The sequence below is a fragment of the Cucurbita maxima genome, unplaced genomic scaffold, assembly GCF_002738345.1.
Source record: "Cucurbita maxima cultivar Rimu unplaced genomic scaffold, Cmax_1.0 Cma_Scf00022, whole genome shotgun sequence".
Taxonomy (NCBI): domain Eukaryota; kingdom Viridiplantae; phylum Streptophyta; class Magnoliopsida; order Cucurbitales; family Cucurbitaceae; genus Cucurbita; species Cucurbita maxima.
In genome coordinates, this window is record NW_019272038.1 from 1550192 (window position 1) to 1576194 (window position 26003).

General features: G+C 34.2%; 4 protein-coding genes across 9 annotated transcripts; 1 reads left to right on the top strand and 3 right to left on the bottom strand.

The window, feature by feature from the left end:
* Window positions 1-6: 6 nt before the first annotated feature.
* On the bottom strand, window positions 7-4946 carry LOC111496220 (E3 ubiquitin-protein ligase At1g63170). Of its 2 annotated transcripts, none has more exons than XM_023146588.1 (6): window positions 4771-4946; window positions 3778-3843; window positions 2569-3325; window positions 1799-1924; window positions 1412-1709; window positions 7-581 (listed from the first exon to the last, which is right to left on the bottom strand). In XM_023146588.1, exons 3-6 carry the CDS (start codon window positions 3228-3230, stop codon window positions 387-389), a joined length of 1281 nt encoding a protein of 426 aa, XP_023002356.1. In that variant the 5' UTR covers window positions 3231-3325; window positions 3778-3843; window positions 4771-4946; the 3' UTR covers window positions 7-386. The 2 variants fall into 2 exon arrangements, with proteins under 2 accessions (XP_023002356.1, XP_023002357.1); XM_023146589.1 differs by having other exon boundaries at window positions 4753-4946.
* Window positions 4947-6328: 1382 nt separating this feature from the next.
* LOC111496182 (serine/threonine protein phosphatase 2A 57 kDa regulatory subunit B' kappa isoform-like) lies at window positions 6329-9299 on the top strand. The gene is made up of 2 exons (XM_023146537.1): window positions 6329-8071; window positions 8644-9299. The coding sequence occupies exons 1-2, from the start codon at window positions 6884-6886 to the stop codon at window positions 9001-9003; spliced, it is 1548 nt and encodes a 515-aa protein (XP_023002305.1). The 5' UTR covers window positions 6329-6883; the 3' UTR covers window positions 9004-9299.
* A 440-nt stretch (window positions 9300-9739) lies between these two features.
* Window positions 9740-18561, bottom strand: LOC111496207 (cyclin-A2-1-like). 2 transcript variants are annotated; one of them, XM_023146574.1, is made up of 12 exons: window positions 16454-16709; window positions 15437-15771; window positions 15029-15221; window positions 14520-14644; window positions 14315-14407; window positions 14011-14144; window positions 13193-13268; window positions 12320-12396; window positions 12201-12234; window positions 11267-11416; window positions 10987-11121; window positions 9740-10125 (listed from the first exon to the last, which is right to left on the bottom strand). In XM_023146574.1, exons 2-12 carry the CDS (start codon window positions 15713-15715, stop codon window positions 10054-10056), a joined length of 1368 nt encoding a protein of 455 aa, XP_023002342.1. In that variant the 5' UTR covers window positions 15716-15771; window positions 16454-16709; the 3' UTR covers window positions 9740-10053. The 2 variants fall into 2 exon arrangements, with proteins under 2 accessions (XP_023002342.1, XP_023002343.1); XM_023146575.1 differs by lacking the exon at window positions 16454-16709 and adding an exon at window positions 18479-18561 and having other exon boundaries at window positions 9744-10125.
* Window positions 18320-23418, bottom strand: LOC111496328 (photosynthetic NDH subunit of subcomplex B 3, chloroplastic). 4 transcript variants are annotated; one of them, XM_023146740.1, is made up of 7 exons: window positions 23141-23418; window positions 22925-23038; window positions 22158-22211; window positions 21183-21245; window positions 20603-20665; window positions 19654-19733; window positions 18320-18613 (listed from the first exon to the last, which is right to left on the bottom strand). In XM_023146740.1, exons 1-6 carry the CDS (start codon window positions 23387-23389, stop codon window positions 19698-19700), a joined length of 579 nt encoding a protein of 192 aa, XP_023002508.1. In that variant the 5' UTR covers window positions 23390-23418; the 3' UTR covers window positions 18320-18613; window positions 19654-19697. The 4 variants fall into 4 exon arrangements, with proteins under 4 accessions (XP_023002508.1, XP_023002509.1, XP_023002510.1 ...); XM_023146741.1 differs by having other exon boundaries at window positions 18358-18568; XM_023146742.1 differs by lacking the exon at window positions 18320-18613 and adding an exon at window positions 19374-19395.
* Between the last annotated feature and the right edge of the window lie 2585 nt (window positions 23419-26003).

A 26003-nucleotide genomic window follows, 5' to 3' on the forward strand; every position in this document is an offset into this window, starting at 1 on the left:
GTATGCTCTACTAATTATTCATTATCATAGCAATTATGCCACAAAATTGAAGAGGGGCCAATACAAGAGCATGGAGTGTGTGATTATACAAGTATAAACCTTGCAACATCTGCAATTTTCAGTTCCTACAGAAACAAGCAATTTCACAACGATCATAACTCATTCAGAATGTCCGACGTGCACCATATAACTGCCTATATATTGACAGTGGTCGGATTTACTACAAGAGGAGCCTGTCGAAGTAACGAACCTGTAAACAGCTGAAGAAAGGATGAGCTTGAACATACTACACTTGTATCAGTTTTAACTTTCAGATTCTTGCAGAACCCATCCATCCAGAGAACTTGCACGTAAATCATGTCACTGGAGTCAAGCTGCTGCCCTCTCTAATCACCCTGTTGTTGTCTATTTGTTCCCTCAAGAGAGCCAATGATACTCTCACCGACCTCGGTTTTGCAAAGCGGGCACAGGGCGTTGATCTTCAACCATTTATCTACACATTCCTTGTGGAAAAAGTGAGAACATGGCAACTCTCTCAGTTCATCATTGTTGGCATATTTCGCCAAACAGATGCAACAGACCTGCGCATAATTTTTAAAACAATTAGCATTAGCTTAATTTTCATATAATGAATGCATTAGAACTAAGCTCTCATCAAAACACTCGAGGGAACCATCATGAAATGGAAAAGTATATACAGGCAGGTGGTCAATAAAACTTTTTATAGATGAAAGTGATCTATAAGAAAACAATTCAAGACGACGAACTTTCGTCATATAATTTCCATATCGACTAGTAATCCATTTCATGAGTTGCATAAAGTGAGATTTCACTTGTAGAAGATTAAACCCTTTTCACAAGAGAAATATCAGAGGCCTTTCAGCCAGGTAAGTTCTGCATAATCTACAACAACTGACTGCTGATTTATCAGCAACTAGTTATGCAGCAGACGCCATGCAGATAGAGTAAATAAACATGAGGAATGAGACTTGTGTGTAGTTAGTTAGTCAAAAGTGCTTATAACAAATGTGTTTCACGTAAAATCATTGGTCCAAGAAATAATTCTAAACACACTCTATGAATAAAAGAAGCTGAAATTACATTAAGGCTTGCAGACAGACAAGAGAAACGATCAGAATACAACCCAATCGTTAAGGTCCGTTCTTTTTAGTAACGTTTTTGAAAAACAAAAAGGCAAAATATGCTGAGTAACCTTTTTTGTTTTCTGTTTTTAAAAAAAACGTTAGACATCTTAGGGGGGAAAAATTTAGAGGAAGAAATGTAAGGCAAAACAGTTAGGGCGAGAAAGATACGTTTGGGAGGGGAAAAAATTTATAACAGATAACAAATAGAGAAAAAGAGAGAAAAGAAACAATTACTAACAAAAACAGGTTGTCTGTATGGTACTTACAGCATCTTCTCCTGAAATCACTCGCTCCTTTTCAGTTCCAGCAGCCACAACCCCTCCTCCTCCTTCACCGGCCCCGGAGTTGTTTTCTCTATCATCTCCACTTCTACTTTTCTTCTGCTTAAACTTATAAGTTGGCAATGCATTAATAGATTCTGTTGTGGCTCCTCGGGTCTGTGTCAAGTCCTCTCTAAAGCCAAGGATGGAAATTATACAAGGTAGGCAACAGCAGATGGTTACACATAGAATGAAGGGCATGGCATAACCAATACAGCTAAAGGTAAGAAACACTATACATAGCCTGCAAGTAAAGAGGAAGAAATTAATAAATCCATTCTAGAAACAATCGTGTGCATTGTCTACATATGCATATGGTGTAAGAACACGGACCTGTACAAATTAGGAGCCTCAGAGGCTGATGAATGCCCTCCAAAGATCCAAACGTTACCAACTACAAACCAAATAGCAAAGAAGCAATCCAGGCCCATCTTAAAATATTCAACCAAAACTTTCACCCTGCAGTCAAAATTACCACAAGTCCCAACTGTAAGGGCAATTATTGCTCAACTTCTGGAAAAAAGAAGGGAAAAAATGCCTCGTGAAAAGATAAAGAAACAAGGAATTGAGCAGCTATGGCAAGCAAGAGACTGCCACACCCTTGGCCATCATTATCATAGACATTTGATATTTAATCAATCTAGGTCAAGGTCATGGCAATATGGCACACATATAGTCACTAAGTCCAAGAGAATGGAATAAAATAAACGTGTGATGACGAATCTGTGACCCAGTGAAAATGGCAACCTGCCAACTGAGATTGACATGCCCTTATGAGGTAAGTTGAACAGCTTCAATAAGATGTAAAAATGTAGGGAATTAGGATCTCTTGCATAGTTCGAAAATTTAAGTATGGGAATGAAAAAGAAGATAAAAGGTGTGCGAATAGATTATCCCTCCCAACTCAACTTTCATGATTTCAAAATCAATAAGAGTAGAAATAGCTACCAGCAAGTATAAATCAATGAACTAATCTTGTGAACTGAAAAACCAGATACCAATACATCTAAAAGTAATGCCACAAGATAGTAGAAATTAATTTATCTACCAATCAAGTCCAATTATTAAATTTTATACTGATACAAGCATCAAAAAACCAATACCTTGCTGTCAGTAATCCTGACCCTACACTGCCTCTGGTGGATGGGGCAGGATGATGAAGTTCTTCGCCTTCTGATGCCCTAGAAACTGAAACAGAGAATGGCCCAGCAGGAACATTAATGCGATTAGAATTGTGACTAGGTTGAAGAGAATCTTGTTCTGAAGCCTGATTACGGTGTCGATAACGCCAATAGAGAAGAGGAAGTGTGGCACCACACCCAGATGCATATCCCACAATCCATGCAAACAAAGGTGCACGAGGTTTTTCATTCTTTGACAATGATAATACTATAATAGCTGCAATAATCTGGCTCATAGTGAGTAGTAATTCAATAGATATCCATAAGCCAGAATTTAATGGACTTCTACGACGTCGCGAATCTCCTCTTCTTATGAATGAAGAATTTCTAGAATTTGATCCCGTAGTAGAAATTGAAGGTTGAGACGAAGGAACTCGTGTACTACTTGAAGGTCTATCTTCAGGCTGTGATGAATTTAAGCCATTTGAATTCCTACCATGGGGCAAACTAGACGGAGCAGAATCACCAGTACCAGTTATGTTAATGATATGCTCACTGCTGCTGATATTTTCTGGCTGGGCCATTAATAAAGGGTAAGAGTCTTCTTCGCTTTCACAATTTAGTTCCACCGAGGGAACATCCATCTAAGTCCAATAACACAATAAAGGACAACGAAAGCATAGAACTCTAGAACAAGGCTGCCGTGTTTGGCCCACTACAGGTCACTTCTGATTATCAACTGCTCAAGATTTAACACCAATTTGATATATCGGTCAATGCATAATCAGAAACCCAATTTGGCAACCACCACAAAACGTTGACCTTTTTCTCAAGCATGACATTTTTTTCCAAAAATGATAAGGTTGCTTAATTTGGCTCAAACATTATTTGACCTTCCAAGGGCAAAACAACAAAGAAATGGAACAAGACATTTTATAGTTTATAACTTACTACAATCTCCCGTATTTTTTTTTTAATTTTTTAATTTTTTTTTTATTAAAAAAAAGCTTCAATCTGGCTAATTAGATCAAATATAACAATATAGCATTCTTTAACTGATTCAAATAGAAAAGTAAAATTTCAGAGACTAATGAACAAAACATTTCACTAACCATTGTTGAACACATGCAGTAGAGACATGTAAAATTAGACCAAAAAAAGAAATATCTCATAGGTAAGTATATCACTTACAGATAACTTAAACTGATGTTGCTGCAGCCCCTTGATACAATTCTGTCAATTCACAAAGCTTCCGATCTGAAAAAATACGAATAATTATATTAAAGAAGTAAATAACCACCAGGAGTTTAGCCATAGTTCTCGAACAAATATGAACTATCATACTGATGAAAGATCTTGAATTCAATCAACTAGTAACTAAATTCCTCAGACACACCATACACAACTAGTATCTAAACTTCCAAATTAAGGTTAAGAGGCCAACAACAAATGGAAAATCAAATAAAGATTTACATGTGATAAGTAAATAACAGTTTCACCCGAGGATATCAAGCACGGATAGCTATGGTTTTTCACAGATATAAGCTCCTCCAAGCCACGCCACGACCACCACGGCACAAAGAAAGCAAAAGCAGAAGAATAAACGAAGAAAAGAAATAAAAAAACAGAGATGAAGGAGACCTTTCTTTCAAGCAATATGACATTTCTAAATAGTTGCATTACTTGCGTCGTCGATGAAAGATCTCTACAGCTTTTGTTTAACAATAAATAATAATAACAGACTAAAGGTCTAACATAAAATATCAGAAGAAAGAAATATGGTTAAACAAACGAACACTGAACTCTCAAAATTTCCATCAGTTTCTCAGAATCAAATGAACCAAATAAACAAAGACTAAGTGCACAACTCCAACCATTGTTTCGAACAAAATACAAAAGCAAAATCCACGTAGAACCAAACTACAAATTGATTATCCCAAACTACACAGATCAAAATCCCTAACTCCACAACGTTGACTGACTTCTTACAAACTAAAATGACCCACCGAAGATCACCGACCGCCCAAAATAATCATCAATTCAAACCCTAGACCTAGACGGTGAAGACAAGAAGCCATTTCCAACCAACCTCTGCATTCAAAGATACAAAAACACAAAGCATTTCGTGAATTTGAACAAAAAGGAAAAGAAAAGGCTAACTCCGACCTGAGACGGAGACCTCACCGGACTGAGTCAGCGCCGACGGAAGCGAGCGGAACGGAGGGTAGAGAGGATTCCGAGAAGTACAGAAACGACGGCGTTTGAAGAATTGAAGTGAATCGGTGAAATTGCTTTATTGGGGAGGGAAGGATAGAGTCAGCTTTAGACCTCCATTGCTTGTGCTTACCTTCGCCTGAGAATCTTTTACTTCTTTTTCTTTTTTAATTTATAAATCATTATTTATTTATTTATTTATTTCAGAATGAGAGAAAAAAAAAAAAATAGTAAAATTATAAATTGATTCGTAAAATTTTAAAAGATAAAAAACCTTTATATTATAAAAATTATTTATAAAGTTGTATCAAATCATAATAAATAAATTTAATTTTTAAAATTATATTAAACTTTAATTTTTTTTATTAATTAAGTTTCTAATTTCTTAATTAATAAAATGTCTTAGATGAACCTATATTTTTAAATTAATATTTACATAAACCTTTCAAAATTAAACCAATAATTCTAAAAGTAATGGTTTAAAAAGTTATTATAAAGTTTTTAATTTTCATATTTGTTGTATTTAAATACATGTTTAGTTGAAAGCTTATCGGTAAAAATCTTAAATAAAATAAAATAGTACATTATTCATATATTTTAATGCCTATGTATAGTTGTGAAGTAATATTTTTTTAAATAATTAAAAAAAATTCAAAGTCCAACCTAATTTTACTCGGGTTTGGTCGAGTCACCGGTCCAATCAGCCCAAAATTTTAGTTATTAATAAAAATATATATATATATAATATATATACACACTTTTAGGCTAGTTAAGTCAAATGGGTTTAGTTAGACCCATTTACTAACCGGCCCAATTAGCATGGCCTTCGTATGTGGGCTTGATATAAGGCCGAAGTTTGGGCCCTTTACGATAAAATTAGGCCCATAATTAAAACGGTGTCGTCTTAGACCGTGGATTAAAAAAAAACTTGAAAATAATGTACCAATTGCAATAAATTTGAATATAAGAATTTCACTTAAAATCTCAGTTTTGTGATGAAATCGTCATAATTAAGTTTAATTTTTATTTATCAAACCTTAAAACATTTAAATTCTAATTTTCGTAATTTATTTTAAATTAATAAACAAATTTAAAATATGTATATAAAAAATTAAAAGTTTAAACTCATTTGAGTTATGGTAGAGTAGATTATTTTTTTTTTTAAATATCTATTTTGACGTATTTACTTTTAGGTCTACTAATTTTCATAATATCCAATTTAATTATAAATATTAAAAAATAACTAGAAAAGTATTTTATTTTTATTTTTTTTCATAAATTCATAGTAAATTTATAAAAAAAAAAAAACATATTTTAATCTTATAACTAATAATATAATATTTTAATTAAATTAAGGCTAAAAAATGTAATGAAAATTTGTAGACTAATGGATTACAAAATAATAATAATAATATGTAAAATTAATGTTTTTTAATAAAAAAATGGTTATTTTGCAATTTATGACTCCCATTCCCATAAAGCAAGAAATAAATAAATAAATAAATAAAATAAAGAAGGGAGAAAAATGAAAAGCAGAGAGAGGTGAATGCTCCATTATTTCGATGGAGATAGAAGAGATTAGCTAATTTTGTGTGTCTAAAAACCAGAGGAGCTCCCTTCTTTTCTTCTTCCTTCTCCGCCATTATAGACCTTCCTCTCTTCATTGTTATTCTCCCTCAATTCTCTCTCTCTCTCTCTCTCTCTCTCCATCCAACTCTTGCAACTGTTCCTGATTCTTCAATCATCGCTCTTTGATTTGCTTTTCCTGCGTTCATCAAACCCTAAATCTTCTTCTTCTTCTAGTTCTTCTGTTCATGCTTTTGTTTTCTGCTCTGTAATGTCTCTGTTGTGTGTTTGTTGCCTTCCCGAACGTTGATTTCAACTTATCATCATCCCATGTTCTTCCTTGGGAGAACTTGGCTTGACAGGATTCGTGTGGATCTGACATTTTGTCAATGTTCTCTGCAATCTCTACGTTGTTCGTCCTGAATTTGCTTTTGATTCGCTTAAAATCATGGCTGATGATTAAATTTCACTTCTGGCTCTAATCTTTCCACATTTTCTCTCGAATCGATTTTTCACAATGCTGAAGCAGATCCTCAGTAAGCTTCCTCGGAAATCGTCAGACTCGTCCGATACACCGAGGACGCCTCGGTCTTCGTCGCAACGTTCAAGTCCGAGAAGTAGTTCTACATCCGCTTCTGGCACTGGGTTCTCTAGATCGAACGGTGGAGCTTCTGCCTCTGGCCGGCCCAATGCTACTAAGAAAACTTCTTCCGCGGTGTTCCCTGCGAGTCTCGTGGCTGGAATCGAGCCGTTGGTGCCTTTCAAAGATGTGCCTTCGTCTGAGAAAACGAATCTCTTTGTGAGTAAACTGAGCCTTTGTTGTGTTACCTTTGATTTTACGGATCCCAGTAAGAATTCCATTGAAAAAGGTGTTAAAAGACAAACGTTGATTGAATTAGTGGATTTTGTTGGAGCTGGGACTTTGAAATTCAACGAGCCTGCGATTCACGCGTTATGTAAAATGTGTGCTGTTAATTTGTTTAGAGTTTTTCCACCGAATTATCGGGCTAATATGATTGTTGGTGGTGGTGGTGGTGAAAATGATGACGATGAGCCCACGTTTGATCCTGCTTGGCCTCATTTGCAGCTTGTCTATGATTTGCTGCTTAAGTTTATACATTCTTCATGTGTTGATGCTAAGGTTGCTAAGAAGTATATGGACCATTCGTTTATCTTGAAACTTTTGGAGTTGTTTGATTCGGAGGATCCTAGAGAAAGGGAATGTTTGAAAACGATTCTGCATAGGGTATATGGGAAGTTCATGGTTCATCGGCCGTTCATTCGGAAGTCTATCAACAATATAATTTATCGGTTCATATCCGAGACCGAACGACACAATGGCATTGCTGAGTTGCTGGAGATATTCGGTAGTATAATCAGCGGGTTTGCTTTACCTCTTAAAGAGGAACACAAGATCTTCTTATGGAGGGTTTTGATTCCTCTCCATAAACCGAAATCTGTAGGTGCCTACTTTCAACAACTTTCGTACTGCATTACGCAGTTTGTCGAGAAGGAACCGAAGCTAGCGAGCGTCGTGGTTAAAGGACTGTTGAAATACTGGCCTATAACGAACAGTCAGAAAGAGGTGATGTTTCTGGGTGAGTTAGAGGAGATTTTGGAAGCTGTTAATATGGTGGAATTTCAGAAAGTTATGGTTCCTTTGTTCTGGCGAGTAGGATGCTGCATCAACAGTTGCCACTTTCAGGTAGTAATCTCCCTAACCATGTCTATTATCCAGGATATGTTGCGAAAGTTCACGCTTATATTCTCAGTTTTTCAACATGGATGAATCTTTTCACTGGCATTATAACGAAACATTATTTATAAGGGTGTGGAAACATTTCCCTAGCAGACACGTTTTAAATACGTGAGGTTGATGGTGATACGTAACGAGCCAAAGCAGATAATATTTGCTAGCGGTGGGTTTGGGCTGTTACAGTGGTATCAAAGCCAGACACCGAGCGGTGTGCCAGCGATGACGCTGGCCCTCAAGGGGGTGGATTGTGATCCCATCTTGGTTGGAGATGGGAAACGAAGCATTCCTTATAAGGGTGTGGAAACCTATTCCTAGCAGACGTGTTTTAAAACTGGGAGGCTGATAGCGATTCGTAATGGGCCAAAGCAGAGATAAGCAATATAACTCATTGCTTGACATAAACATTTTGGTTTGGTTTAGTTGTCTCATTCAGTGGGTTCATCTTTCACCTTAAAGTTTAGTCTTCTTTCAACACCATTGTTTCTGATAATGTTAGATCATCAACTTGCTGTCCTTTTCAGGTAGCTGAAAGATCCCTTTTCTTGTGGAACAACGACCACATCGTGAACTTGATCGCGCACAACCGACACGTGATATTGCCCATCGTACTACCCGCCTTAGAGAGGAATGCACAGAGCCATTGGAACCAAGCAGTAGTGAACCTAACCCACAACGTTAGAAAGATATTCATGGAGATGGACGACGACCTCTTCGTATCCTGCCACGCACACTTCAAGGAGCAAGAAGCAAAGGAAATATCAGCAGCGAACAAACGAAAGCAGGTATGGGAGCAACTCGAGAACGCAGCGAGCAACGTCCAACCAATGGCTGGGAAAACTGCCGTGCTGGTAACTCCTTTAGCATCTTCAATAGCCTGCTAATGAGTCTGTTCGATTGATAAAAACATGAAAATACCAATCCACCACCCCCATGTGTGTTTTCTTAGCTTCTGTTTCCATTTTGGCTGTCTTTTGCAATGGGGATGGGAAAAACAACACCAGAGGGAGGAGGAACATGTTTACTTATTGTAGATTAGAATGGGAATTATGTAATTTTGGTCTCACCCCACCTTTCTAACCATCTTATTTTGGGTCCTGTAATTTTTGTGATGATGTTGGATATCTTAACTCCTACTCTGCACGTTTATTGCAAAGTTCTTGCAGTCCTTTCTTTCTTCCCTCTCGTCGTCTTAGATCGTGTTAGGAAGTGATTCCCGAACATTTCCAACCCTTACTTTAATTCTTCCTTCTACTTTTCGTTCTAATAAATGTTCATTCATGACATTTATCATCGACCCCTATTTCTTTCAACATTTGTAGGAAATAAATATTATCGCTGTATGTTTAATATTTTGACTTAAAACTATTGTTCTAAGTTCATTTAATCGGGAGAATGGAGCCAAACTTTCCTCGCTTTTTAAAAATTATTTGAAATGAATATAGATATAAATGGAGAAAACTTGCCCACATGGATGAAAATGATGGATATTTAAAGGCTAGAATCAAGAACACAAAAATGTGAAGCATAAAGTGAGGATGGTATTGATGAATTAGTGGAAGTCACGGCAAAAGTAAAAGGCCAAAAAAGGGAGAGGAAAGTCAATAAATAGGCAAGGCATTCATGGAGGGAGTAAATTCATTGTCTTTTAGTAATAATAATAATTAATCATATGATGTTTGGTTGTCCATCACTCAGTTTACTGTGTTGTGTCCCCCCAAACAAACATACAAACAATTTAAGCCTAAGTTTCCCGTCATAAATTACCCATTTCCTTTAATTACAAACCACCACTACCTGATAATACCCACATAAGCCAAACAAAAAAGACACAATTATTTAATTTACCTGTTCTTATCTTTTCTTTTTTTTTCTTCATCACGGTTGGTTTGAAGGTGTGTCTAGTTTGGGAAATGTCTGAAATGCCCCTGGATTTAGGTACCTGTCTGGTTTTGGAAAGCTGAGAGAACTGGTATTGTGGGGGTTAAAGTCGCCACGCTTCCAAACTGTCACAACAAACAAGATTTGTAAGACAAGCCCCCACGTGATAATTAAAGTATGGTCTGGTCTGCTCTCAATTGCCATTTCTTTTTCTTGGGTAAGGGTATAAATTTATATGGATTGCAATTCAATTTCAAATCCATTTCTTCCCCACATTTTCTCCTCCAAATTTTTTTAAAAATTTTAAGTTAAAGAATATCCTTACCGCTAATATATGAACATTATTAAAGAATGAAATGATCTACAGAGTACAGATATAATTTCGCCCCTAAATTGAAAAATTATTTTTGAAATAATTTACAACAACTTTTTATAAATAAAAAAAAAACCTAAATATATTTTAGATTTAGTTTAGTATTATTAAACCTTTTAAAAATTTAAACATATTTTATCATGGTACAAAATTTAAAAATATTTTAAGGATGTCTTATACATATTTTTTCAAATGTCCGACAAATCTGCCTTCTTTATGTTTTTTTTTTTTTTTTGGCCTCAATCCCGATGATGGTGGGAACTGAGAAGGGAAGTTCTAGACAGTAGCACTAGTTTCTAGGCATCCTATTTTTAATCATACTTAAAAGATGTTGGTTATAAACAATGAAATAGATGTAGATCCAACAATAATCAAAGCTCTTACTTTTTCATTTTTGGGTTCCTTTTCCAATAATCATTTCTATAATAATGTTTCTTTAAATCCATCATTTCTTTTGATTATTATTTCCCGCTTATAAACATTAAAATAGAATCTGCTAAGAATTCAAATAGTTTCTTTTAAAAATTTTCAAAATTTGGCTTGGATTTGAAAAACATTTATAAAATAAAAATGGTATTTATAAGCTTAATTGGGAAAAGATGGGAGATCTAACCTTGTGTTGTCTGTACTTCTGAAAGATGGCGTTAAAAGGGCAAGTTGACGAGTTCAATCTTAGATGTTCTAAGGCAAGTACTGGAGCTTTTAGCTGGGAGACACTGTAATTTGTATACTGTTCTAGACTTGGATTCTGCAGGTTGAAGAAATTTCATGAAAAACGTTACACTTCCATAGTATAATTGAATGAATTATTGAACATTGTGTGTAACATTGGGACCCCAAAGAAGGGGAAAGAGAAAATAAGAGACAAAAGAGAACAGTAAAGGAAAACGGACCCATGGGTGATTTGGTTGATTCAGAATCCATTTAGCTAAGAACACCACAGATGCAGCCACTGCTGATGGCAGAAACCTCAGAAAGCTGTACTCGCCTAGAGTCAATTCTGCTAGATAATTCGTCAAATGCTCGAACTCGTTGCGAGGTTCCTGATAAAAGAGTCAGTTTTGGACTGAGTTAGCCTGGAACAGATAAGATCAAGATTCAAAACAACTTAACGGTCATTGGATAATGTTCGTATGTAACGGCCTAAGTCCACTGCTAGCAGATATTGTCATCTTTGGGCTTTCCCTTTCGAGATTCCTCTCAAGGTTTTTAAAACGCGTCTTCTAGAAAAAGGTTTCTACTGTTATAAAAGGTGTTTCATTCTCTTCCCCAACCAATGTGGGATTCTCACCATCTGGGCCTCGAAGTCTCTTTCGGACTTCCTCTCAAGGTTTTTAAAACGCATCTGATAGGTAATGGTTTCCACACACTTATAGGGTGTTTCGTTCTCCTTCCCAACCAATGTGGGATTCTCACAATCTACCCCTCTTTGGGCCCAACGTCCTCGCTGACACTCATTCCTTTCTTCTAATCGATGTGGGACCCCACAAAATCCACCCCCTTTGGGGCCCAGCGTCTTTACTGGCACACCGCCTCATGTCTATCCCTCTTCAGGGAACAACCTCCTCGCTGGCACATTGCCCGGTGTCTGGCTCTAATACCATTTGTAACGGCCCAAGCCCACCACTAGCAGATATTGTCCTCTTTGGGTTTTTCCTTTCGTGCTTTCCCTCAAGGTTTTTAAAATGTGTCTGCACAACTTATAAAGAGTGTTTAGTTCTCCTCTCCAACCAATGTGAGATTCTCACATCATATTTCTCGTTTTTCAAAAATGGTAAGAATTTCAAAATCAGAACTAAGTTTTATCATATTTCTCGACCCAAATACCTTGCAAGAAGCCGGTGCTACCTGCACAAATCTCCTGCAAAGATGTGTGTATTAGAACGACAGTATTATATGGAATGTTGACGGAGAGAGAGAGAGAGCTTATGGTGGTAGCAAGATACCTGAGAAATGTTTTTGTAGTGGGAACAGAGAGCTGAAAGTTGAGCAAGTTCAGTACTTCACCCTCCATTTTTATTACCTGTCACATGATATAATTATATCGAGTAAGTGTCAACACGCTTGATCTACATGAACACAAAGAACATGAGAGAGAAAATACAAGAACACAAATGAGACAAAAATGTAACAAGGTAACTACATGCCACATATGCATTGGGCATGCCTCGAAAGGATCATCAAATATTGGATAGAAACAAGGAATTGTGGTTATTTATTATTTATTTTTTGGATTAACAGAGGGCGGCTTTTGCTAAAACTCGAGCAGTTTCTTGAAAACTTGCTTCCGATATGAAAGTTTGAGTATTTAGAGATTCTTTTGTTATTCCCAATAATACAGCTCGGAAACAAATCGCTTCTTCCAAAGCACGCCCTGTTTGTTCCACTCACAACAATCCAATGAGTTTTCCACTTTTGATGTTATTTGACGAACACTAATTTTGATATATCTATTATGGATCTCCATCCCCTGGAATCGATAAACCTTTTGGATCTTAAGCTATTTGGAAAAGTATGTTATTTCTCTAACTATTTTTCCAAGTTTGGCATCATGTCTTTTAGGGCTCTTTGGGGTCACATGCTATATGGGACAACAAGATTGCATATCCATAACCTTTTTCTAAAGAATCGTGTCCGTGTGTATCCAGGTCTAATTGGCCTAAGCATGAGGAGGACAAGACAAGATTTAGCGTACAAGGAAACCACTAATGATATATATAAAGTATATGAAGAGTAGTGTCACAAATTTGGCATATTATAAAAGGAAAGCAGGTGAGCTATCAATGTCAAATAGGGAAGCCAATTGACCAGGAGCCTACCTCTCCTCTCGTATAGGTGTTGTCCGTGATGCAGCAAAACTCTTCCACAAATGGTGCACATACTTCTTCATATTTACTTCAAGTACCAGAAAGCAAACACATCACGGGTTGCACACTAATTCATAGATGTATGGTTTTATCATTTCAATAATTTAATCAGAGAAAAATTTGAACAGAAATTTGCATTAAAAGATAAGTAAATAGGGGGATAGTTGCAAGAGGACAAGCAGATAGAAAGAAAGTTGGAGCCAAATACGTGTGAAGATGAAATCACAATGTTCCAGAGAGATCCCAAAATATTGAAAAAATAGCAAACAGAACATACAATTAAAAATTGACTAGCAATCAAAGCATGGCTTTAATACTTCAAAACATTTGATTTGCTAATATCGAACATTAGATTCCAGTGTTAAAAGATCATGTAGAGGTACATGCCTTCACCACATAAAACTTTGTTTCAAGTCTTGAGAGTTTAAAGTTTTTTCCACCATCATTTAATACTAGGAGTTCATATGTAACGGCCCAAGCCCACTGCTAGCAGATATTGTCCTCTTTGGGTTTTCCCTCAAGGTTTTTAAAACGCGTAAGCTAGGGAGAGGTTTCCACACCCTTATAAAGAATGTTTCGCTCACCTTTCCAACCGATATGGGATCTCACATTATAAGCACTTTTCTTTACCGTTTGGGCTAGTAGTCAAACCAGCAGTAACTGAGTTCAAAACTATTTATTCAGCATAAATCTTGCTAGTCAAAATATTTCATGTGAAAGCACTTTCATGTTTAATATCATGAAATTAGTCCACGAGATTTAGAACTTACGAGGCGATTAACATGCAACTGACGCCAAGGAGTTGTAATCTATTCCTTTCAATGCAACTTTGAGAGAGAAATCGATCGATGAGATTCACGGTGAGGTAAAGTGTGTCAGAGACGAGTTTATATTCTTCAGAAACCTGAAATAGAGTTCGGCCTACTTAGGATAAAGTGAGCTCTAACACAATTGTGTTCTTATAAGACTTGTGGTGTTCCTGATATGTAATGAAACAAGAAGCTATGCATATATTTCAACATAAAAATGAACAAAATTCAATTTGTTTTTCAAAGGTTACGAGTTACTACTGACCTCAACTAACCAATCAATTAGAATCCCTCGCATGATTGGAGTGATATATTTCTGTAACTTTTCCATATAATTAGTAGAAGGCCTTTGATCAAGCTGAAGATTAAGACACAATAATTTAGCATATGTCATAGCCATAGAGAAGAAAAAAATGCTAAAAAAAAAAACTCTGAGGGCTTGATAAAATTTTAACCATTCCAACACAAACCTCTATTACACGATTGATATCATATATGTTATGGGCATATAGTGTGCATGCTTGAGGATCTTCTGAGATTGAAACAGCATCTGATGTTCCAAGATGGTTTAGTTTATCACAAACTCGAGCCTCATCTGCAAATATTAGTAATAATAAACAAAATGTTGGATAAATAATATGGATTCAACTTTGTATATAATTTTTCTTTTGATGTTGAAGAAAAATGTCTTTCAAGAAGTGAATGAAAATTTTGGAAGATCAAAGAGTCTAAAAAAAAAAAAACTAAGACATCAACGTCAAACTTCTCCTTAATAATGAAGCTTCTAAAGTCAATGTAATTTAAAAAAGTTAACGTTCTTTAAGAAGAACAAGTACTTAAGCTGCACTTCTTGAAGTATTAAGTCTTCTGAAGTAATTTCCTCGAACTCATTAACTTTCAGTCAATGACGAAGCAGCTGAAAGTCATTGACTTCATGGAAACGTCATGATGATGAAAAAGTACGAATTAGCATTTAAACCTTTCATTTGGTGATCTTTTAATCCCGAAGACTTGGGAAACGCAACATTTGTGCATCCTATGACAGTCTGAAACTTGTTCTTCTGTGCTGTCTCTTTTTTGTCTGGCCTCATCATTGGAAAGGTAACTTGTGATTCAGCCGTCCTTTTAATGGGTGAATCTTCAAGTGATTCGATCTGTATGACCTCATGTACCTGTAAATTTCCACAGAAACAATAAATCCCGTACTTATGTTCATAATTGATAGGCCTAAGTTGTGAATACTGTCATGAATGATTAAAGGCACACTTCCCCCCATTTTTTCAGCTACATGTTTGAAAGAAAAACTTAAGGAATATAGGTGCTTTTATGAATTTAAAATTCAAGCATCATGATGCAGTTCAAAATTTAAAATATGAAAAATTTGCACCTGAATTTTAGAAGCATGCAAGCAACCCAGATTATTGCTCTCACAGGATATGTTAGTAACATCCTTGAGTACTGCTCTTCTTTTGCGCCGAAGGCCAATAGTGATAGTTGTAGGAGCATTACTTCCATCCAGTTGTGCTCGTTCGGAGTTTTCGGCATGACCGCGTTTGCGCAATTTTTTGAGTGAAACTTGTAACGAGGGTGAAGTAGCTTCCAGTCTACTCAAGGAAATAGACTGGGAGCGTGTGATTCTGACGGCAAACTTAAGTTCTTTCATCATATTCAACAGATCTCTTGTGTGTGGACGAGCAAATGCATGGCTATAACTTCAACAAACTGCAGTTGTAACATTAAATTAATGTTCATGAAAGCACAAACCAACGCATTTAAACTGGCATAGATGATTTTGCTAGTCACTTGAAATGAAGAATGAGGAATTTTGCTCAGATATGTGTAGATACAGAACCACGTTACATCAGTTCATGTGCTATTGAACAAAACCAAAGTAATTTGCACTTCTATACATCATTCTTGTCTCAAAGAGCATCCAGAGAACCCCTTGCTAAATGTAATGAAAAATCAATTCCATTTTTTCCCTTGCTATCTAAACCTCACCGATTGGCTCTGCTATGTAAGCGATTTCATTTGCATTATCTGCCATAAAAATGCAAGGATCCTATACCATAAATGGAATCAATATTCCGACCAATTAGAGCTCACCACCATCGCCTGAATTTATTTCTTTGAGCAATAGTACTATAATAGCAGGGAGAAACCAATGCACACACAAAAACAGCAAAGCTAATTGCAGAATTTCTGGAAAATTCATGCTAATCGAATAGTAATTCGCATGCACAGACATTAATTTCGATTACGAGTCATCCGCACACGAAGAAAATCTTCAGAGTTCACAAAACAGGAAAACTTTGAAATCAAGTAATCGCAAATGTAAGACAATGCCGCATATCGCAGAACTAAAAATAAATCAAAACGAAACTTCCATGAATCTACAACATACCACACAATTAATCCACACGCATGCGCCAGAGCGGACGGAGTTAAACCGCAACTAAGCTTACAGCATGACAGAGAGTTCCATTCCGAAAACTTCTTCGATCAGCCGGTCGGCCATAACTTCGAGTACATATAGGTGGAGTGAAGCGACGGCCATAGTTGACGGAGCTAGCATCGGAGCAACATGACAGAGGAGCGTCAACGGGTAAGAGGAGCGGGGAGAAGGAGCGGGAAGGAAGCGGATTTTTTTGAACTCGTCACTTACCGAACAGACATATAAATATCACTTGAGTTAATGGAATGGTGACAATATAACCATAATTTATTAATTTATTGTCACTATTGGATTACACGCAACGAACAAAAATGTGTATGATTAATAATTTGTTATATTATAAGAGATTTATTTCTATTATTTAAAATTATAAAAATTAAATTTTTTTTTTTTTTTTTTTTTTTGTGAGATTCATAATTGGTTCACTTACAACAGAGATTTATTTCTAAACTAAATGTAAATTATTTTAAAAATGTATAGAATTTTCTCACCGAAACAAGTTTACCATAAGTATCGTGGGTCAAGTGTAGGCGTTTAGATGATGAAGTACTCATGCCTCTCCTCTTCTAGGAGCTCAAATTCTTGGCCTATTACGGGACATTTATAGTTTCGACCTCTTTCTCGTAGAATTTTGAGATGTTCTTTTGCGCACGAGCTCATAAGCTTTAGTTTTGAATGACGTAGTAATTTGAACTTGAATTTGATTGACGGGTCTCAACCATTTAAGTATTAACTTCACTTTACATATTCTTGAAGTGTCTATCTCGACACCGATACTTGAGTCCAATTAGAGTGAAGTTTTAGACATTTTGCTCTCATCTCACCGTCTCTAGAGTGGGAGAGTAAATTATTAGTAATAAATGTGTCTTGTGAATAGTAAATTATTATTTAAAAAATATAATTTGATTAAGAAGAGGGAAGACTTGGGAATATTTGTAGGGGAAAAAACATAATAATAATAAATAATAAATAAATAAATAAATAAAAAGAATATCTAATTTTAAAATTTTAAAAATTTAAAATGATTATTCACGTGCTACCTATATCCTTAAAGCACTAAAACTCAAAAAGTCAAATTCAAATTTAGGCTATTAAAAAGACTATACAATTGACCCTTCTATTTCTAATTTGGAAGTATATGCTAAGAAAACAACTTACAAATATAACCCTTTTCTCTTTTGATTTTTCGATTTTTAATTTAAAAGAAATAAATTTTAAATTTTATCTTCACATGGGGTTAGATGTTTTTCTTTTTCCAAAATTCAAACAAAATTTAGTCCTTTTAACTTTTAAGGTTATATTTTTTAAGTCTTTAAATTATAAAAAGCAGATCTGTAAAGCTTAGAACATCTTAACAGATCTCGAAAATTTTAATTTCATACTTAATTCAACATTTATAAGACATAAAGTCGAGACCCATCAGACATAGCTAAAACACTTACTTCAAATTTGTGAAATTCGAACATCTAACTTTTTATTGAAATTTTAATTTTATTCCTAATTCAAGATCTATTAGACATAAAATCGAGAGACCCATCAGACACAGCTCAAAAACCTAATTCAAATTTGTGAAATTCGAACATCTAATTTTTCGATCAAAAATTTTAATTTTATACCTAATTCAAGATCTATTAGACATAAAGTCGAGAGACCCATCAGACACGGCTCAAAAACCTACTTCAAACTTGAGAAATTCAAACATCTAACCTTTCAATCGAAAGTAGTCTTCACTAATCGAGCTATATTCAAGTTGGCCAAAGTTCAAGAACGTCAAACCAGGTCAGAAGGTCGGAAAGTATAGGGAGTAGTAATTAAAAGTAACCTAAACTTTTGAATTACTAGAGCCAAATGTGTAAAAAAAAATATTGCATTTATAGATAGGGATGGTCCCAAAGGGAAGAGGTGGGTGGAGGGCATCCAAAATTGCAATCCATTTGAAAAGTAAGAGAGATTTTCAAACACTGATATTATTACCTGATTCGGAGGAGCCTAGAAGACAACAAGCTCCGCTCCATTGCTATCATTTTTTTTTTCTCCTTTTCCCGCCTTAAAGCTTTCAGCACTCTGCAGCATTGTCAACTTAGAACATGGGCGCCTAATAATGCATAGCTAAACCACATAAAGAAAGAGATTAGGCACGTTGTTTATGAAGGTAAGATCCCACATCGGTTGGAGAGGGGAACAAAGCATTCCTTATAAAGGTGTGCAAACATCTCACTAGTAGACACGTTCTAAAATCATGATGCTGATGACTAGAAATAAGAAGTCAAAACGGACAATATTTGTTAGCGGTTGGATCTGAGACATAGAATTGAAAGTTGAAGACGTATTAGACATTTTTAAAGTCTAGGAACCTATTAGAGACCAAGTAGATATAAATCTAAAAGTTCAGGAGCTAAACTTATAACTATATCACAAATTAATATATAAATATAGATCAACCATACATAGAAATAGAAATAGAGATCTATAGAGAAATTAAAATCTTTAACCTCGTATAAGCTAACAAAAAAGCGTCTAAAAGATAAAATTAAAATTCTACATGGCTCCAATTTAAACTTTTAAACCTAAAAAAAGAACAAAAAAAAAAAAAAGGCAAAACAAAAGTAGTAATTTAAACTAAAGGTGACTTTTTCTTGTATGTAAGTAATTCATTCTTTTAAAAGGGCCAATTTGGTGGCAAGGAGAATCTGTAAACATGTAAACTTTAATGACAATATAAAAAGACTTTTCTTTTTGGCCTTTTCTTCACCTTTTCCTCTCTTCTATGCTCTAATCTATCTCCATAAAGTAAAAAAAAACAACTAATTTTTGACCAATTCCTTGATGCTAGTGAATTGTGCAGCTACTTTAATCCAAATAGCATCATTTTGTAAGCCAATTGGCCACACCTGCGCATTAATCCAAAACCAGATTCATGAATCTTCAACTTTTTCTTCCCTTCACAATCCTATGACATAAATGAGGTACTAAGAGTGTGGGAATAAACAATCCATGCGCCAGTATTAACACTAATAAAAGACTGAATCTCTGTTTTCCAGCTAAGTTTCTCAAAATATACAATTTCAACTTACATATAATGGTGGTAAATCAGAGTCAAGTGTGTGGAAGGGCTAATATTTGAGTGTCGAGCCATAGTTTTGTTATACCTCTCGACTTTGCCACAAACCACAGCATTAGATGCAACTCTAAATCACTTCTTCCATTGTGGCAACCTTTGGACCACAACCTGTAACCAATGGTCCACCTAAATTAATGCGGGTGCAGTAACGATGGAGAAAGGACAAAGCGAAAAAGGAGGAGAAATGTAATTGTCGCTATGAGATTCAAAATATTTGGATTCTATAAGTTATTCTAAGTTTTGTTTGTTAACCCTTTAATTTTGATAATTATTTTGTTTTGTTGTTGACAATTAAGTTTATAAATACCATTTTTGTCACAAGGGTAAATTATCTATGTCCCTTTTATAAAGGAGAAAGGGATTACACAAATATCTCTAAACTCTTCATACTTCAACAATTTTTCTAAATTTTTCCTGTTTAAATGTTAGCAAAATCATACCAAAATTTGAAAATTTAAAGAAATGGTTTTAAAAAACTTAATTTTTTTTAAAAAAAAATATTGACTTGGTGTTTTTATAGAAGAAAAACTTGGAAGAAAATATTTGTTTTCAAAAGTATAAAACTAATAACATGAGTATCAAACGAGGTTCTAGTTTTTGGTTTTTGAAAATTACACACATTAAAACTTATTTCTTCTTCTAAAATTTGACTAAACATATCAAACTTTTCTTAAAAAAAGGTGAAAACCATAGTAAAAGTGTAAAGAAACAAGCACAATTTTCAAAAACAAAAAATTAAACCGGTTAAAATTAGAAAATTATATATAAAATTGAAGTTAAAATTTTATCCCTTCATACTAAAATTGGCCTCGTCATGCGCCAGAAAGCTTGCCTTATAGCACAAGGCAGTCTAATCATGTTGAGGAAATTTATGGCTATAATGGATCTTATATATTCAATGCAATGATAGAAGGATTGTCCTAAAGATCTGAACAGAGAGGCAAATAGGCACCAAGATGATGAGTTCTTGAAAGTACCTTGCCAGAGTTCTCTTTATTGCCAACAATTGTCTGACAAGCAAGCCTCCAACTTTCGGGTTTCTGAATTATCACAACTAATTAATATTAACAAATTATGAATGATACACTTGTAGAAAACACGATAAAAAATCAGGCTCTCGGCACCATTTCAGAAAGTTCAAGTTAATTAATTGAATTGTCCTAAAAATTCGTTTCTACTTGCTTACGTGAACTAGGATTTTGTTTGGCCCAACAAGGCTCAACAAGTAGGCAGTAGACTTTAGAACAGTAAAGAAACAGTGATGTAGTTAGATCATGCAGTTTCGGGGATAAAATGTTTTCTTATTGTACCTTTAAACAGTGATGTAGAGAAAAAAAGTCTATATTGGGAACTAATTCAGAGCTAATAGGCAACATAACATGGAAAGTACCGTGGCGAGTCAAAAAGGTTTTTAAAAAAAACTTTACACATGGTTCCCGTAAAACCCTTAGGGGTTGCGGGGTATTGACTATTGATATCGAATCCGTATCTGCTCAAATACAAAAACCACAGAGGCTGAGAAGGAGAAATTTAAGTCTCAATTATTATCTTGCTTACCTTCTTCAAATAACGAAGTTCAGTATTTGTTCTCTCATTCAATAGATCTTTCCCATCAATTATCTGCACAAGAAGATTAGAGACCTTCATCAGAAATCCAGTTCTTTGGATTAAAAAAAAAAGGTTAAAGGACATGTTTGGCTCCATCAATTTAGTCTATGAACTATTGTAGGTAACGATTTAGTCTATATACTTTCAAATGTGCAACAATTTAGTCATTGAACTTTAATATGAAAGAATTTAGTCTCTATAACAAAAAATATTGTTCAAATATAATGAGATTCTTTTTTTTGCATATATAGATTGATAAACTGATTAGGAACCAAATACGATTATAAACTACCAGAAACAGATGGTGGCATGATAAAAATAGATACTTCATCTTGTCAAAATCTTTGATTGTTATAGCTTTTAAAGTATATAGACCAACTTGTTATCTATCAAAGATCGCCCACTAATTTATACAAATTTGAACTTATAAAGACTAACCCATTACATATTAAAGTTTAGAGAGTAAATTAAAATGAATGGACAAAAAAATATTTCTTAACCTAAAAAACCGAACAAATATGTCCTCTGCTTTAGATTTTCCTGTGCCTATAATCATGCTCAACAAGACATGTGATGGCAGTAAGCGGGAAAAAAAATTAACTATTTCATGAAGTGTATGATGAAACCAAAAAACGGCACCAAGAAATTTTCATCGAGATTGTGCCACCCTGTTATTTCGTACAATAAGATTATTTAGCGTGTCTTTTCCCACATCACAAAATCCAGTTTTTTAGCCTGGGAGTGATCTTTCTGCTCTCCAAATTTCTAACCATTTACAACATTGGCACCATGTGATCTGCTTTTCTTGTTCTGTTTATTAGAGGCAGTGTCATTTTATGTACTTCACCAGTTGGGTAGCAGAAAAAACAAGTCTCAGAGCAAAATTACTAGAGCTTTAACTACAAGGAAATGCCACAAAACTACCTCGACAATACAGGTCCCGCAGCTTCCGCCACCACCACAGTTCATCAATTTCCCCTAACAACATTTGGAGCATTTCAGTGACACGTTATGCACAAAACACACGTGTAAATGATCAACTAATTACACCGTTGAGATTGTGGAAGTTGATAAACTACGGTGAATTTAACAATTTGTTGATTATTTGATACTTTTCTTACCTTGCGGATTGAAAATTCGCACAATGTCCAACCAGTAGTTATCAATATTAGATAGGAAGGAAATGAAATTACATGAATTTAGACTAATAAAGTATTATCTAACTAATCATATATGTGTGTGTGTGTGTGTGTGTGTGTGTGTGTGTGTGTGTATGTGTGTATGTATTTCAAGGTGATCACTTCAGTCTTCATGTTTTACAGGATCAAACTATGAAAACTTTATCGAAATTGTTGAGAATAAAAGACCAGAGTTTATACCATGGTTCTACTGAGACATGATGATCAGAAAGAGTAAGGCATTGTTCTAAATATGGGATTCAGTAAGAGCAGCTAAAATTTAGTTGCAGGTTTCAAGGAACAGTCATCGTGTTATCCAATACCGTCGCAGACAAACTGCATGATCATTGCATATCGTTCTTCCCTTCCCATTACTCTAGCATTACTAGAAGTTGAGATCCATAATACTTGTTGCGATGGCTAATTTTTGCAGTGTTGGGGCAACATACAAATCGGTTCAATAATAGTCACAATTCATCACACACTCCGTATCGTGCAGAAAGTAAAACTTACATAGGGGGCGTACAACTCTATCTTGTTATCCAGCATTATATTCCTCAAAAGCTTCTCGCCGCTTATCGCCTTGGCCGTGTCCACCGGAAACGATCCGTCGCTTCCCGGCTTCGGCTGTTTGCACCAAAGAACCACAAACATCAAACAGTCACAATCCAACAAAATCAACGGAACTAAACTCAAATTACCAATAACAAAGTCTTCACGCGTAGTTACCCCAAGAAATTCCAGTTCGATTTCAGGCTTATCAGGCGGACTCGATATCAATGGCTCCGAAGAATTTGAAGCAACCGAGAGCGGGAGCGTCCATTTCCGATTAGGGAAATTTCCGATGAAGCACCGACGATTCGCACTACCGGAGGGGAATTCCAGCGGCCGGAGGGACAGCAAGGTTGTGGTGACGTTCAGGGATGCCATAGCATTATCCTCCTCCTTCAGCTCGACCAGTCGGAAGTTCTGAGTCATTCATCATTTACCTCCGTTTTTTTTCTTTCCCACCTTCGTTCGTTAATTCACCGCCGCGAATTTTAAGGGGTAATTTCGTAAATTCATAATGTCATGCGGCTATTTTTCAAAGTAACTTCTAGATAGAGCGGGAAGTTGTGTGTGTAGTAGACATGCCTACATCCTTTTGTAGATTTAATCTTTCAAAAAAAAAATTATATACAATAAATTTATAAATTTTAAAATATTTGAAATAGGATAATGACCTAAAAGGGTCAAATTGGTAAATTTCTTTACATTTCACCCCTCATAAACATAAGCAAAATCTTGATTCAATCATGGAAATCGAATGCTCTCGCAGCCTATCGCCGTCGCAACTCGGAACCAGACTCGTTCTTCAGAGTCCGATTCTCCCGGATTTGTGCGGCGGCGGATTTCTGGTCCATCTGATTCCGGCTGTAATGGGCTCTTATTTGGGCTATGTCCAAAAAATGGCCCAAATAACTATTCCTCGAACCATATTTTTCAAATATTAAATTTTATTAATAACTTTTTTTTATTTTACTTTTATTATTATTATTATTATTTACCATCCAATTATATTTAATTGTTCATTTAAATATTATTTTAGTTGTCTGAAACGAAATCTTTCCCGTAGATTTTTTCAATAAAGTTTCTGTATTCCAACATCAACTATTTTCAAGCATTATCTATCAATCATTAATATATATATATATATATATATATATAAATAAATAAAAATATATTTTTTAAAAAATATACTATTTTCAAGTATTATCTATCAATCATTTTAAAAAATAAATAAATAAGAAAATATAAAATATATCATTTTCTATCAATCATTTTCCAACTTTCCGAACATAATATTTATTCTCTTTCATTACTGGTCTTTTCTGTATTTGACGTATAAAAAATTATAAATTATATATTTTTTATTAGATTATCTAAAATAAAAATAGATTTACGCTATCAAAATCATTATTAAATTCATATATAAATTAAAAATGACGAAAATGACTTTCTAAAATCTATAAATTTTTAAATATGAAAAATAATTTTTCTATTTTATAATTATATTTATTAAATTAAAATATGACATTTAATTTTAATTATTTGTCCAGTCAAATTTTCATAATGGAACAATCGTGTGAATAACAAGTTTTCTTTTTAGAAAATTCAATTTACGCAATAAATTAGAAGAATTTGACATATCAGAAAGAAAAAAATGACCAACATAAATATATTTAATAATTATTAGTTGATTGGCAAGGTAGTGGTTAGTAGGTGGGGGGCGTGCCCAAAAATAAGACAATTAGCAAGGGTAATATGGGAAAATTATTAAAAATGAGATTAAAATCAATAATTCCGTGCTCTAGACTCTTCGTCAACTCAAACTAACTCGAATAATGTTCAGATTTAATGGTCATAATCTAATTCTACTAATTTACTAGTTTGTTATCATTGATCAATTAGAATCTATTGATTTCTTGGTTTGTTACCGCTTAATTCTCGTTCACATCTATAAAATACATGAGGTCCTGACCCATAGGTCCATTCAACCTAACATGATTTCAGAGCCAAGACTTATTCATTACGTAGGTCGTGTCATTCAACCCAACAATTTTAACTCATTAATGATGAAAATTAGAGGATTTGAGATTATATTAAGATTAATTAATATATTTAATTTTTTAATACATATAAATAAATAAATAATTTGATAAATATAATATTTTTATGTCACAAAATTATTTTATTTTTGTACAATATAATAATATATAACTCAAAACATTAATTTTTGGTCTTCCTTCACCATCATTGAACAAAAAAATAGAATAAAAAATGGGAGAATGTGTACGGTTGAATTTTTGCAATTTTTACTTTATCGATTACATCAAAATCCTATTTTATGTTAGAAAATATGAAATAATGATTTGATTGTGACATCTCTCCCTATATGCTATTTATTTTTTTAATATTTATATTTATAGATAAAATATTAAATTACAAATTTAGTTTATAAGCATGTCTATATGGAATAAAAATTTATTATTATTATTATTATTATTATTATTATACAATTTGAGAACCTATCAAATAAAAGATTAAAATTTTTAGAAAAAATCGAGAAATTTAATTATAAATTTTATTTTTAAACATTTTTTTAGAACAAATAAAACTTTCTTTCAAACCATGGGACAGTTTTGTTTGAAAATTTTGTTGGTGTAATTTCTATTGTGTTTTGAAAAACTTTAAAGAAAAAAATATTCTTTTACAAATAGTCTTCTTTACTTTTTATTTTTTCACAAAGTGACATGTTTTTAAACGAATAAATTATTCTTCGTTTGAAAATCTCGTACTTTTCAATAATACTAGATTTTCTTAACAATTTTTATCGTATGAAAATTATATATATGATTTACTGTAACCATAAAATAATATTTTTATGTGATTGACCCGTATTTTTAAATTATGAGATTGACTATGATACGTAATTGATCAAAACAGACCATATCTGCTTACAGTGGGCTTGAATCATTATAAATAGTATCAAAGTCAGACATTAGGAGTGTGCTAACGAGGAATTAAGTCAAAGATATTTATACGAGAGCTC

Coding starts and splice junctions, on each gene's coding strand:
- LOC111496220 (XM_023146588.1), bottom strand. CDS start 3,230: ATGGATGTTCCCTCGGTGGAACTAAATTGTGAAAGCGAAGAAGACTCT. Junction 1,710..1,798: donor GAGGCTCCTAATTTGTACAG/GTCCGTGTTCTT, acceptor CTTTACTTGCAG/GCTATGTATAGTGTTTCTTA. Junction 582..1,411: donor TGATTTCAGGAGAAGATGCT/GTAAGTACCATA, acceptor AATTATGCGCAG/GTCTGTTGCATCTGTTTGGC.
- LOC111496182 (XM_023146537.1), top strand. CDS start 6,884: ATGCTGAAGCAGATCCTCAGTAAGCTTCCTCGGAAATCGTCAGACTCG. Junction 8,072..8,643: donor TCAACAGTTGCCACTTTCAG/GTAGTAATCTCC, acceptor TGTCCTTTTCAG/GTAGCTGAAAGATCCCTTTT.
- LOC111496207 (XM_023146574.1), bottom strand. CDS start 15,715: ATGATGAAAGAACTTAAGTTTGCCGTCAGAATCACACGCTCCCAGTCT. Junction 12,235..12,319: donor ACTACAAAAACATTTCTCAG/GTATCTTGCTAC, acceptor ACATCTTTGCAG/GAGATTTGTGCAGGTAGCAC. Junction 11,122..11,266: donor ATCAACCAAATCACCCATGG/GTCCGTTTTCCT, acceptor TTCAACCTGCAG/AATCCAAGTCTAGAACAGTA.
- LOC111496328 (XM_023146740.1), bottom strand. CDS start 23,389: ATGACTCAGAACTTCCGACTGGTCGAGCTGAAGGAGGAGGATAATGCT. Junction 20,666..21,182: donor AACTTCGTTATTTGAAGAAG/GTAAGCAAGATA, acceptor GTGATAATTCAG/AAACCCGAAAGTTGGAGGCT. Junction 19,734..20,602: donor ATAAAGAGAACTCTGGCAAG/GTACTTTCAAGA, acceptor CATTGGTTACAG/GTTGTGGTCCAAAGGTTGCC.